Here is a 12,914-nt window from a genome sequence, read left to right on the forward strand (position 1 = left end):
GAGAAGTGATCATGTACCCAAAGTGGAAGAATGAGGATAAGATTCACTTTCCCAGAATGCCTGCCAGGTACTCTATAGTCAGGTGATTCTACTCTATTTCCATTGCTGTTGCTGTTATTGTTATCATGTGACTCTCTTGATGCTAAATTTATGCACTACTACTTATCTCAGATGTAAGTTTTTACATAGCACAACATCTAAATCCCAAATGTTGTCAGCTGAGTGGTTAGGGAATGTTTTCTCCATTGAACAACGCCTTATATGGGTTTTATTAAATGATAAGCATTTTTCAAAATGCTTCACATGTATTTGCTCACTTAATGGTCAAAATAACTTTATGAGATAGACTTATGTTAGTGTGTATTTATAGATGGGGCATGAAGGGACTGAGTGACTTTCAGACTTAGTAAGTGAATTGGATTCAAACCTACATATCCTCAGTCTTCTGTAATATCATTTAAATTTTACCCCCCAAAAAAGAAAAATTAAAACTCATTATTTCCAAAACATATACTAATAAACATATTATTAACATTTGCTTTCTTGAAGGGCAATTATCTTACTTATTAATCATCAGCATAATAATAACATATAAGTAATATTTTAAATATAAAGGGAAATAGGTTGTATGAGAATAAAGTCCATAATGATGACACATAGTTATGCTGTAATATTATAAAATGTTGCCAGGGATTAAGATGATATCAACCTTAAGCTTACATTATTGTCTATCTCATTTCCCCTTCTATGTCTAAAACCTGCAGTTGCCAGTGGCAGTGACTTTAACATTTCTGACTTCCAGTGAGGTAGTAAGAGTTGAAAAAAATGAAGACTTCCTTGGTGGTCCAGTGTTTAAGACTTTGCCTTGCAATGAAGGGGGTGCTGGTTGGATTCCTGATGGGGAATCTAGGATCCCACATGCATCATGGCCAAAAAAACCTCAACAGAAAAAAAATATTCTAACAAATTCAATAAAGATTTTTAAAATGGTTCACATATAAAAATCTTAAAAAAAGGAAAAAACTGGGTGTTAACAAAACTTGATTTGCTGTTTTGTTGTTGTTTAGTCACTAAGTTGTGTTCAACTCCTTTGCGTCCCTTTGGACTGAGCATGCCAGGCTCCTCTGTCCATTCCCAGGTGGGAATCCTGGAGTGGGTTGCCATTTCCTTCTCCAGGGATCTTTCCAACCCAGGGATCAAACCTGCTTCTCCTGCTTCTCCTATATCGCAGGCAGGTACTTTACCTCTGAGCCACCAGAGAAGCCAAGGACAAAATAGTCATTTTTTATTTAAAAATTGCAATATCTTTTCCATTTTAAAGATTCTCAATATAATTAAGCTTTTGTTACATGGGAGGAAAACTGTGTAGGTGCTGGAATATTAGCACAAAGGCAATCCTCATGAAACCTGGTGGGTATGTTTCTGAAAGTTCACAGGTAGTATTTGGTGTCAGAAAAGTGTAGGAACAAATTCTTGCCCTACAAGCTTTGTGACATTTACAGTTTTAAACTTCCCTTAATCAAAGAGTTTTTTTACTTATTAAACAGAGGAAACTTAAGGATCAATGTTATTATCAACTTGCTTTAAATTTCCCCTGAAGGTGAAACGACATACTAATTTCATCAAATTCTAGGTCTACACTAGGATATTTGGTAATCCTCTCTTCTAGTATATTCCTTGTGCTTTCTTTTGTAGATCTCCTGGAAGGAGAAAAACAAACAAGCAACTGAAGAATGAGGAACCATACAGAAAGAATAGAGTTTATCCTCCTGGGACTGTCAGATGACCCACAAGTTCAGGTTGTGATCTTTGTCTTTCTGCTCATCACCTACACGCTCAGCATCACTGGGAACCTGACCATTATCACCCTGACCCTGCTGGATGCCCACCTCCAAACCCCCATGTATTTCTTCCTCAGAAATTTCTCCATCTTAGAAGTATCATTCACAACTGTCAGTATACCCAAGTTCCTGGCCACCATCATTACAGGAGATAAAACCATCTCTTTTAATGATTGCATTGCTCAGTTATTTTTTTTCATTCTCTTGGGAGTCACTGAGTTTTACCTTCTGGCTGCCATGTCCTATGACCGCTACATTGCCATCTGCAAACCCCTGCATTACATGACCATCATGAATCACAGAGTCTGCACACTGCTTGTCTTCTCTTCCTGGCTAGTTTCATTCTTAATCATATTCCCTGCACTCATGTTGCTCTTAAACCTTGATTACTGTACGTCTAATATTATTGACCATTTTACCTGTGATTATTTTCCTTTGCTTCAACTGTCTTGTTCAGACACAAACTTCCTCGAAATGATGGGATTTTCCTGTGCTGTGTTTACTCTAATGTTCACTTTAGCATTAATAATTCTGTCCTATACATACATCATCAGAACAATTTTAAGAATTCCTTCTACTAGTCAGAGGACAAAGGCCTTTTCCACATGTTCTTCCCACATGATTGTCATCTCCATCTCTTATGGCAGCTGCATTTTTATGTATATTAAACCCTCAGCACGGGATAGGGTGTCTTTGAGCAAGGGAGTGGCTGTGCTAAACACCTCAGTAGCCCCCATGCTGAACCCCTTCATTTACAGCCTACGGAATCAGCAAGTCAAGCAAGCCTTCCTGGATATGGCAAGAAAGACTATTTTTCAGAAGGAGACTAAATGATGTACTATAATAAATTAGAGATGTTTTGCAGGGCAACTTTTAAGAGATATATAATCAAGAATTCTAATAACTTATTCAAATCACAATGGCTTCCCTGTCAGCCTTGTTTATTCTTTTTATTCCTAGGAGTTTAAAATCATGTTTGTTTATATATTTCTCATTCAATTTAAACAGCTTTTCTTATGTCTTTCTGACTCCCATTCTTCTGAACATTTTGTTAGTTTCAACTTCTTAAATTAAAAATTGTTTAATATAAATTCCTGTTTTGAGTTTGGATGTGATATTTAGTTTACTCAGCACAGGAAATATAATCTTATGAATTTCATTTACAGTATATTTGACAGAAACTCTTTTTACCATTTTATAGTTTTTAAAAATGTGTCTATTATTTATTTGTTGACTGCACTGAATCTTCATTGTTGCTCATAGGCTTTCTCTTGTTGAGGCAAGATGGAGCTACTCTGTAGCAGTGCATGGGTTTCTTTTTGCAGTAGCTTCTCTTGTTGTGGAGCAAGGGCTCTAGGCATGCAGACTTCCTTACTTGCGGTTCATGGCATCAGTGGTTGCAGCTGGTGGGCTCTAGAGTGCTGGCTCAGTAGTTGTGGCCGAGGGACCTAACTGTTCCATGGTATATGGGATCTTCCTGTCCCAGGGATTGTACTTGTGTCTCCTGACTGGCAGATGGATTCTTAGCCACTAGAGCTTCAGGGAAGTCCCTTCACTATTTATCTGGGTAAATGTTTTTAAATGCTGTATAGTTTATTGAAAAATGTGAATATTTTCATTTATAAACAGAGAGATTATTTATGGCACACTTTAATAAGGTATGTCCTAATAATTTCTTCTCCACCCTTACGGCAGAAAGTGAAGAAGAACTAGAGAGCCTCTTGATGAAAGTGAAAGAGGAGAGTAAAAAAAGTTGGCTTAAAACTCAACATTCAGAAAAAAAAGATCATGGTATCTGGTCCTATCACTTCATGGCAAATAGATGGGGAAACAGTGACTGACTTTATTTTTTGGGGCTCCAAAATCACTGTAGATGGTGACTGCAGCCATGAAATTAAAAGACACTTGCTCCTTGGAAGAAAAGTTGTGACCAACCTAGACAGCGTATTAAAAAGCAGAGACATTGCTTTGCCAACAAAGGTATGTCTAGTCAAGGCTAAGGTTTTCCCAGTGGTCATGTATGGAGGTAAGAGTTGGACTATAAAGAAAGCTAAACACCAAAGAATTAAAGCTTTTGAACTGTGGTGTTGGAGAAGACTCTTGAGAGTCCCTTGGACGGCAAGAAGATCCAACCAGTCCATCCTGAAGGAGATCAGTCCTGGGTGTTCATTGGAAGGACTGATGCTGAAGCTGAAACTTCAATACTTTGTACCTGATGCGAAGAGCTGACTCATTTGAAAAGACCCTAATGCTGGGAAAGATTGAAGGCAAGAGGAGAAGGGGATGACAGAGGATGAGATGGTTGGATGGCATCACCAACTCAATGGACATGGGTTTGGGTAAACTCCAGGAGTTGGTGATGGACAGGGAGGCCTGGCGTGCTGCAGTCCATGGGGTTGCAAAGAGTCAGACACAACTGAGCAATTGAACTGAACTGCATAATTTCTTCATTAATTCAAAACATAGACTTTTAACAATATGTAATTTTGTAAATATAATGATAGAAATATCACTATTTATTTCCAAATCCCATAGTAACTCAACAGACGTCAGTAAACACATACATATGTAGTAGAATATGGTGAAGAAATAGCCATTTTAGATATGTAGGATTAAGTTCACTTTCTCCAGTTCCACAGAAAGTAAGCTCCATTTTCTGATCTGGCTGAAATATATACACAGCTCCTTCTGAAGTTCAGGACTAGTTTGAGACAGGGTATATATCTAAATTATTTAATCCCTAAAATATTTATTTGTTTATTTATACCTTAAATTATTTTATGACAAAATCACTTAAGTTTTGTGGAAACTAAAATCTTGATAACAAAACAAAATCTCCCCTTTTTATAGAAAATTAGGATTTCATGTGCTAGAATACTTTTCCACTTATTAAGGCCTTAATAGGTGCCTAAAATATTTGGAAAGGTGGGTGTATGTGTGTAGGTGAAGTGATTACAGATACCAAGAAACCCTCATTTATATAAACCGCATTTTAGTAATAGAAAATACAAACCTAATTAGTGGTACAACTTTCTTAATAATCATTAAGAGAAATACACACTTGAGAGATATACCACAGGTTTTCTTTATGAAAAATAAAAAGGGAGAGGTGAGGATGGGAGTGATGGAAAATTGAAGGGGATTCAAATGTTAAAGGGAAGTTGATAGTGGGTTCTCCATTTCTTTCTATCCTCTCTCAAACACCATTTGTATATTACATAAGGTGAATATCTGACAGACTTAAGGTTTCTACAACCTCTAAGCACATATTTCCCCATCAGTGAGTCAAGTGTAAGTTCAGGTAATCCAGGTCTACATAACTTACTATAGAAATGAAAATGAATTTGTAAAGCATATAACATAATTAGCTATCAATAAATTACAATAATGATTATTAACATTATCCTGCATATCTAACCATTACAGATATATACAGATTATACTTTTGAGGTGATAAGAACTCTTAATATGAGATTCATCCACTTAATCATTTTAAACACAATACAGTGTTAACTATCACAAATTTTATGTCAATTGATTAGCAATATCCACATTTCCCTCTCCCTCTACCGCCTGGCAAGCACCATTCCACTATCTGAATCTATGAGTTTGAGAATTTGAGGTTTATCACCTGGGTGAATTCATGTGGTTTTTAACATTTTATGACTGGCTTATTATACTTAGCATAAGACCCTCACGCTTCATCCATTCTGTTCTATATATTGGGATATTGTTCCTTTTTTAGGGCTGAATAATAGTCCAATACTATTTCATTAAGTGCATTTACTGTATTTTCTGTGTCCATCCATCCTTCCCTAGACATGTAGGTTGTTTCCATGTCTTAACAATTGTGAATACTGCTGCAGGGAACATGAAAATGCTACCACTTTGATACCCTGATTTCAGTTATTTTAAATACATATCTGGAAATGGAGTTGCAAGATAACATGGTTGTTCTGTTTTTAATTTTTGAAGAAAATCTGTGCTGTTTCTCATAGTGGCTGCACAATGTGCATTCCCACCGACAATGGATCTGTATTCTAAATTCTCCACAGCGTCATCAACACTTGTCTTTTATCATCTTCATAACAGCCATCCTGATAGGTGTGAGGTGATTTAACATTGTCCTTTTGATCTTCCTTTCTCTGAACATTAGTGGCATTAAGCATCTAGCATATATCAGTTGGCCATTTATCTCCTTATACTTGTTTGTCTTCTTTGGAAAAATGTATACTTGAGTCTTCAGTCCTTTTATTAATTAAGCTATTAGGTTTTGGGGGTTTGTCCTGGTTTTGTTCTACTGAGTTGTAAGACTTTCATACCTATTTTAGACATTAACCCTTTATCAGATAAAAGTGTTTGTAATATTCTTTTCTATTCTATAGGTTGTTTCTTTACTATTTGTCGACTCTTTCTTTGGTGGTGAAAGTGCTTCTTATTTTGATGTAATCCCACTGTTCTATCTACTTTTGTTGCCTATGCTCCTGGGGTCATATCCATTAAATCACTGCCCAGTCCAATATCATGCAGCTTTTCCCCTATGGTTTCTTCTAAAGACTTTTAAAACTTTATGTCTTATGTTTAAGCTTTAATCTGTTTTGAGTTGATTTTGTGTGCAGTGAAAGGTAAGGGTAGAATTTCCTTCTTTCACTTGTAGATGCCCAATTTTCCCATAATGACTCTTTGAAAAGACTGTCTTTTCCCCTCCATGGGTTTTTGGCACCCTTGTCAAAGATCATTTGACTGTATGTACCTGAGCGCTTACTGGGCTCCCCATGCTGTGTAATTGGTTAAGATGGCTATTATGCTAGTACTCTATCAATTTAATTATCATAGCTTTCAATATATTTTGAAATCTGGAAGCCAGCTTTAGTTTTTATTCTTAAGATTTATTTGACTATTCATGGTCTTTTGTGATTCCTTATAAATTTTAGAATATTTTTTTTCTGTTTCTGTAAAAAAATAATTCCATTGGTATTTGACAGGATTGCACTGAATCTGTCGATTTTGTTGGGGAGTAGGACGTATACATAAGTTTCCTAATCCATGAGTACTGAATGTTTTCCCATGTGTTTATGTCTTTAGTTTCATCAAAGTTTTGCATTTTTCAGTGTATATATCTTCTACCTCTTTAGTTAAGTTTATTCCTAAGTATCTTATTCCTTTTGGTACTATTGCAACTTTCATTTTTTACTTAATTTCTTTTTCAGATAGCTTATTAATAGTATAAAAATGCAACTTAAATTTTTAATGCTGATTCTATCTTCTGCAACTTTAAAACTTTTTAACAAAGTGTGTAGAGTTTTCTATTATAAATCATGTCACCTGCAATAGAGATGACTGGTTTATTGATTGATCAGTTTTGTCCAATTATCCTGACTAGTACTTTCTATACTATATTGAATATTAGGGCCTCCTTGCTTATTTCTAATTCTAGAAAAAAAAGCTTTCAGTTTTTAACTTTTGAGTATAGTGTTTCATCTTTTTGATGAGGGTGAAAAAGGAGAGTGAAAAAGCTGGCTTAAAACTCAACATTCCAAAAGCTAACAGCATGGCATCCAGTATCATCACTTCATGGCAAATCGATGGGGAAAAAAGTAGAAACAGTGACAGGTTTTATTTTCCCGGGCTCCAAAATTTTTTTGGCTGTGTATGGTGACTGCAGCCATGTAAATAAAAGACACTTGTTCTTTGGAAGAAAAGCTATGATAAACTCAGTGTATTAAAAACACAGACATCACTTTGCCAACTAAGGTCTGTATAGTCAAAGCTATGGTCTTTCCAGTAGTCATGTATGGATGTGAGAGTTGGATCATAAAGACTGAGCACCATAAAATTGGTGACTTTGAACTGTGATGCTGGAGAAGATTCTTAAGAGTCCTTTGTACTACAGGGAGATCAAACCAGTTAATCCTAAAGAAAATCAACCCTCAATATTCACTGGAAATATTGACGCTGAAGCTGAAGCTCCAATACTTTGGCCACCTGATGCTAAGAGACAGCTCATTGGAAAGACCCTGATGCTGGGAAAGCTTGAAGGCAAAAGGAGAAGGAGGCAGCAAAGGAATGAGATAGTCAGATAGCATCACCAGCTCAATGGACATAAATCTGAGTGAACTCTGGAAGATGGTGAAGGACAGGATCCTGGAATGCTACATTCCATGGGGTCACATATAGTTGGATACAACTTAGCAACTGAACAACAACAACAGATAATACTAGCTGTGGGCTTTTCATAACGCTCTCTGTTGTGTCGAGGTAACTTCTATTACTAGTTTGTTGAGATATTTTATCTTGAAAGGTTTTTGAATTTTGCCAAATGCTTTTTCTACATATATTGAGATACTCATGTGATTTTTATCCTTTGTTCTGTTAAAGTAGTGTCTCACATTGATTGATTTTTGTATATTGAACAATTCTTCATTCCAGGCATAAATTGGCATACCTAGTTCAGCATATGAACTAAAAGAATAAATGCTCTCTACAAGAAATATGTATTATTTATAGTATTCCTATAAAACTCCAGGTAGTGTAAGAGTAATGGTGATTGTCTAAATATTTGTTTTCACATATTTTAAAAAATAATTATTTAAACTTCAGAACTAATTGGCAGATTAGACACTACTTATTTTTACAAATATGTAAATTGATGCTCAGAAAAGTTGTGTAATTGCATGAGGTTGTGAGCTATAATAGCCAACATAAGAGACTGATTTGAAAAAACACAACAAACAAAACCTTGTGTTTGCTTAATTTTATAGTGTTAACATTAATCAATAAAAACAGATAACTTCAAACTATCATCCCTGACTGTCAAGAAACAGGAAAAATGTATAAAGTGTTAGCAATATTATGGCACAAAATTCTTATTGGAAAGCAGATTAAAAATAATAGAGCCATTTTGTACCACAAAAAATAATGGCTCCAGCCATTGATCAACAATGGATATTAAGGATGAAAAAAAAAATCAATTCAACATATTTCTGGAGTATCATTACAAAAGAAAAAAAAAACCCAGATCTAAACCTGGATTAAGCCTCTATCATGAAGATGAGGCTTTAATCTAGTCACCTTGCTGCTTGTTAATTGGGCTCTTAGGGTAAAGGCATTCATCATATCGCTATCACCACAAAGCTGATATCAGAATACTGTGTTATATAATTGAAAATTGCTGAGAGAGTAATCTTAAATTCTCTCACCACAAAAAAAGTAAATAGGAACTATGTGAGTGATAGATATGTTTACTAACCCACTGTGATAATCATTTCACAGTATATGTGTATATAATTAACATAAAAATAAATAAAATCAACATGTACATTTTAAACTTACACGATGTTATGTGTCAATTGTGTCTCAATAGAGTTGAAAAAAAGATGAAGTGGACAAAAGTATCAATCCTTGTGATATAGAGACACATCTGCCAAAATGCTCCTTTCCTGAGTTAAATAAAAACAGTACATGTCCTGTCACAGATACGAGTTATGCTATCATTTTCTTCTATTTTTCTTTGTACTCTTTCCTAATGCCTCTCTTCCAGTAAATAATTCTCATGCAGACTTCCCCCCAGCAGTCATCTAGTTCTGCATTAGTGACTCTATTATTATTTTATTATATAAATTCCTTATTGTATTCTTTATGTTAAATAAAGTTAATTCATTGAAATATATAAATGTATTTAATATAAAGTAGCTATTCTATGATATGTGTTATTTATATATTAATAATTATATAGCAATGTATGGCATATTATTAGCTGATTACATATAATTTTCTCTATCAAAGTATTGGGGAAAAATGAAAATAACAACAAAGGAAATAAGGAACAATAATTCACTGACTAGAACCTGAAAGAAACAAAATGTTTGTATTTTGTGATATTTCTCACTAGTATGTCAGACATGATAAAGACTTGCAAAGGCCAAGATGAAAAATAAGATGGACAAAATTGACACTGTAGCTTTCTTTTCCGCTTCCGGTGTCCCCCACAGCCATGGCCGCCGCCGCCGCCGGCCCTGGGGCGCCCCTGTCCCCGGACGAATTGCTTCCGAAAGGCGATGCTGAGAAGCCTGAGGAAGAGCTGGAGGAAGACGACGACGAGGAGCTAGATGAAACCCTATCGGAGAGACTGTGGGGTCTGACGGAGATGTTCCCGGAGAGGGTCCGGTCCGCGGCTGGAGCCACTTTTGATCTTTCCCTCTTCGTGGCTCAAAAAAGGTACAGGTTTTCCAGGGCAGCCTTGTGGATTGGAACCACTTCCTTCATGATCCTGGTTCTTCCAGTCGTCTTTGAAACTGAGAAGTTGCAGATGGAGCAACAGCAGCAGCTGCAGCAACGGCAGATACTTCTAGGGCCTAATACAGGGCTGTCAGGAGGAATGCCCGGGGCTCTACCTTCACTTCCCGGAAAAATCTAGATTGCTACTGCTATATTTGACCTGTCTTGGTGGAAGAAGTTTGAAAATTCAATAGTGTTTGAACTGCTGATTATGGGATTTTTTTTTTTTTTTTTAAACTTTGGCACATTGCTCTATAAACCTGGTGGCAGGAATTCTACCCACATTGGCTCATGGAGAGACTCCTCACTTGCAGCTGTGCCCTCCACTGTCCTATTTCTTCTCTCCTCATGCTGATACCAGAGTGCAGCAACGCAGACGGTTACTCCAGCTCTGGCCACCCCACCCCCCTCACTAAATTACTCCTGGTGGAAGATCTCACAATTCCATTGCTGGGGTGGGAAACTGATGCTGTGGAGAAGGACGTGCCCCTGACCATTAACAATAGAATGGAGATGCTGGGGAAGGGTATGCACACAAGATAAAATACAAAATGCATTAATTACAGCTCTGCTGCAAAGCAGCCACTGTGAATTTCTGAAAGGATGGAGGGAGGGCTGGCAGCTTCAGCCCCAAGATGGGGACTGGAGGACAGAGCAGGAGCTCATTTCCTCCAATATTTCGGCTGTTAGCCTTGTGTATATATGTGTCTAAAAAGGAAAAAAAAAAGTCAGTGCTCACTTTTTGTATTTAAATATTAAAAAAAGATGATTCCAACAAAAAAAAAATGACACTGTAAATAATATTGGTATCGATAGTGAGGATATCGTAGGTTATTCAGTTAACCTATGTAACAGCAATTTTTAAAAACTGTGAGGACATTATGTGCATTATAATAGTTATCATATAACTTAGAAATGTGAAATAACCTTGTTTTGTGAAGTTCCAAAAATAATAAAGTCAAAGGATAAGCAAACAATTTGTATATGTAGAAAATTTTCATGTATAAAGATTAAAAATAAAGTAGGTTGAGTATATTTTGTAAGGTTTTACATCTATTTTATTACTCATGAAATAAATAATTGTGGTTAATGAAAGTGATTGTTTTGTAGATGTCATCATTGAGGTCTTCTGTAGGATGAACATAACCATTCTCAAGGGACATTGCTATAGAGGAGAGTCAGGAGGTTACTGGGAACGCCAAGGGGGCCTTCCAGAAATCCCCCATGGTCCACAGCAGAACACAGATGTAGCCTCGACTTTGCTTTTTTCCTAGGAGATCAATACATGTCTTTCTTCATAGGTCAAAACAACTAGATTTGAGTATTTGGCTTTTAGTGCAACCAGAGGGACCCCAGAGCCTAGTCCTAGAGACACCAGAATCTATACTTGTAAAACTAAATGTTGCAATATCCCTTGCAATTCTTTCCGTAAATATTTCTCCCTTAAATTTCTAGATCAATGTTACTGAAGAGGATAGTATATTTCTACATCTTCTTAAGGTTTCTGAACATTTTTATTCTCATGAATCATCATAAAACAGAGAAAAAAATCCAATTTGATTAGTGTGACATTTGGTAGTGTCTAGCAGAGAAACAATTATTTTGCATTCTATTTTTCATAGCAGAAGTATGAATATATGAAATAAGGAGAAGGGAGATTTCACGACTTTTAGCAAACCTAATACACAGAAAGATGTATGCAGCAGAGCTGGGAATTAACTGGAGAGGTGTGAATGCATAGGCGAGGCTTTGCTATACATATCTGGAATATCCCTTTGTATCAGTCATCTCATGCAAATGAAAAATGTGGAGCAGAACTGCAAGGGAATAAAACATTTTTTCATAAAACTTAATAGCTAAGAGACGATATTCAAGCAGAAAATGCACTGGGCTACAATATGGGTAACAGAACTGCTAAGATCTGAGGCAACGAATTACTTTTCAATTTGTGTTTCCGTGCAAAATGAAGAGTATATAAACACTGCATATCGTTTTAAGCTAAAACATAAAACTGTTTCCATATGTACATTCCTACAAAACCATAGTAGATGCCAAATATTAATGATTTCAGTAGAATTATAAGACAAATCATTGAATAAGTGAATATGTCCACTATTAAATAAAATAATTAGGTTATTTATTCTATTTATTGTAAATACATATGTAAAATATATACAGTGTTCTCATATTATCTTGATAATTACATTCATAAATACTAACAAAATAAAATTAGTAATTAAATTATTTCATCATTAAACATTTATTTTATTTGCTAAGTAAACATTAATTACTTATATCATAAAAGTATTGGGTTGTTACTTTAGTTTTTTGTTTCATTTTGATCTTGTGAAGGAAGTGAGATCATCCATTTCTGTTTTAGGTAGTAGTATCTTCTAATAAATACATGACAGAAACAAAGAAAAACATATATTTTATAGGATTATTCCAACAAAATTACAATGATTTAATTGGACAAAGCAAAAAAGCATTGATTTATTTCACTTATCATCTCTCTATAATGCAACTTATTGTATGAAGATTTCCTATCATCAGCTAGATTTAGAATCAGAGAATTAGTATGTGAAGCAGGATTCACAAATATGTTTTAAGTAATAATGCAAATAAGATAATAAAAATAAAATACCATTGACATGAATTACAGAGAATATTTTAGAACTGCATTAATGATGATGATATTGGTCACAATGAGTTATCTCTTTCATCTCTTCCCTTTAATGTGCTTTCCACCTAAGTATGTTTAAAAGAAGAAAAAAACCAGAAAAAAAGAGAGAAAAG

At 35.4% G+C, this 12,914-nt stretch overlaps 2 protein-coding genes across 2 annotated transcripts; both read left to right on the forward strand.

The window, feature by feature from the left end:
* The first annotated feature begins 1,695 nt into the window (after positions 1-1,695).
* Positions 1,696-2,766, forward strand: LOC122680404 (olfactory receptor 6C1). Its single transcript, XM_043881730.1, has one exon. The coding sequence runs from the start codon at positions 1,734-1,736 to the stop codon at positions 2,673-2,675; it is 942 nt and encodes a 313-aa protein (XP_043737665.1). The 5' UTR covers positions 1,696-1,733; the 3' UTR covers positions 2,676-2,766.
* Positions 2,767-9,806: 7,040 nt separating this feature from the next.
* LOC122680692 (mitochondrial import receptor subunit TOM22 homolog) lies at positions 9,807-10,896 on the forward strand. The gene has a single exon (XM_043882323.1). The coding sequence runs from the start codon at positions 9,835-9,837 to the stop codon at positions 10,255-10,257; it is 423 nt and encodes a 140-aa protein (XP_043738258.1). The 5' UTR covers positions 9,807-9,834; the 3' UTR covers positions 10,258-10,896.
* The last annotated feature ends 2,018 nt before the right edge of the window (positions 10,897-12,914 follow it).

This window comes from Cervus elaphus, chromosome 22, assembly GCF_910594005.1.
Source record: "Cervus elaphus chromosome 22, mCerEla1.1, whole genome shotgun sequence".
NCBI lineage: Eukaryota > Metazoa > Chordata > Mammalia > Artiodactyla > Cervidae > Cervus > Cervus elaphus.

Coding starts and splice junctions, on each gene's coding strand:
- LOC122680404 (XM_043881730.1), top strand. CDS start 1,734: ATGAGGAACCATACAGAAAGAATAGAGTTTATCCTCCTGGGACTGTCA.
- LOC122680692 (XM_043882323.1), top strand. CDS start 9,835: ATGGCCGCCGCCGCCGCCGGCCCTGGGGCGCCCCTGTCCCCGGACGAA.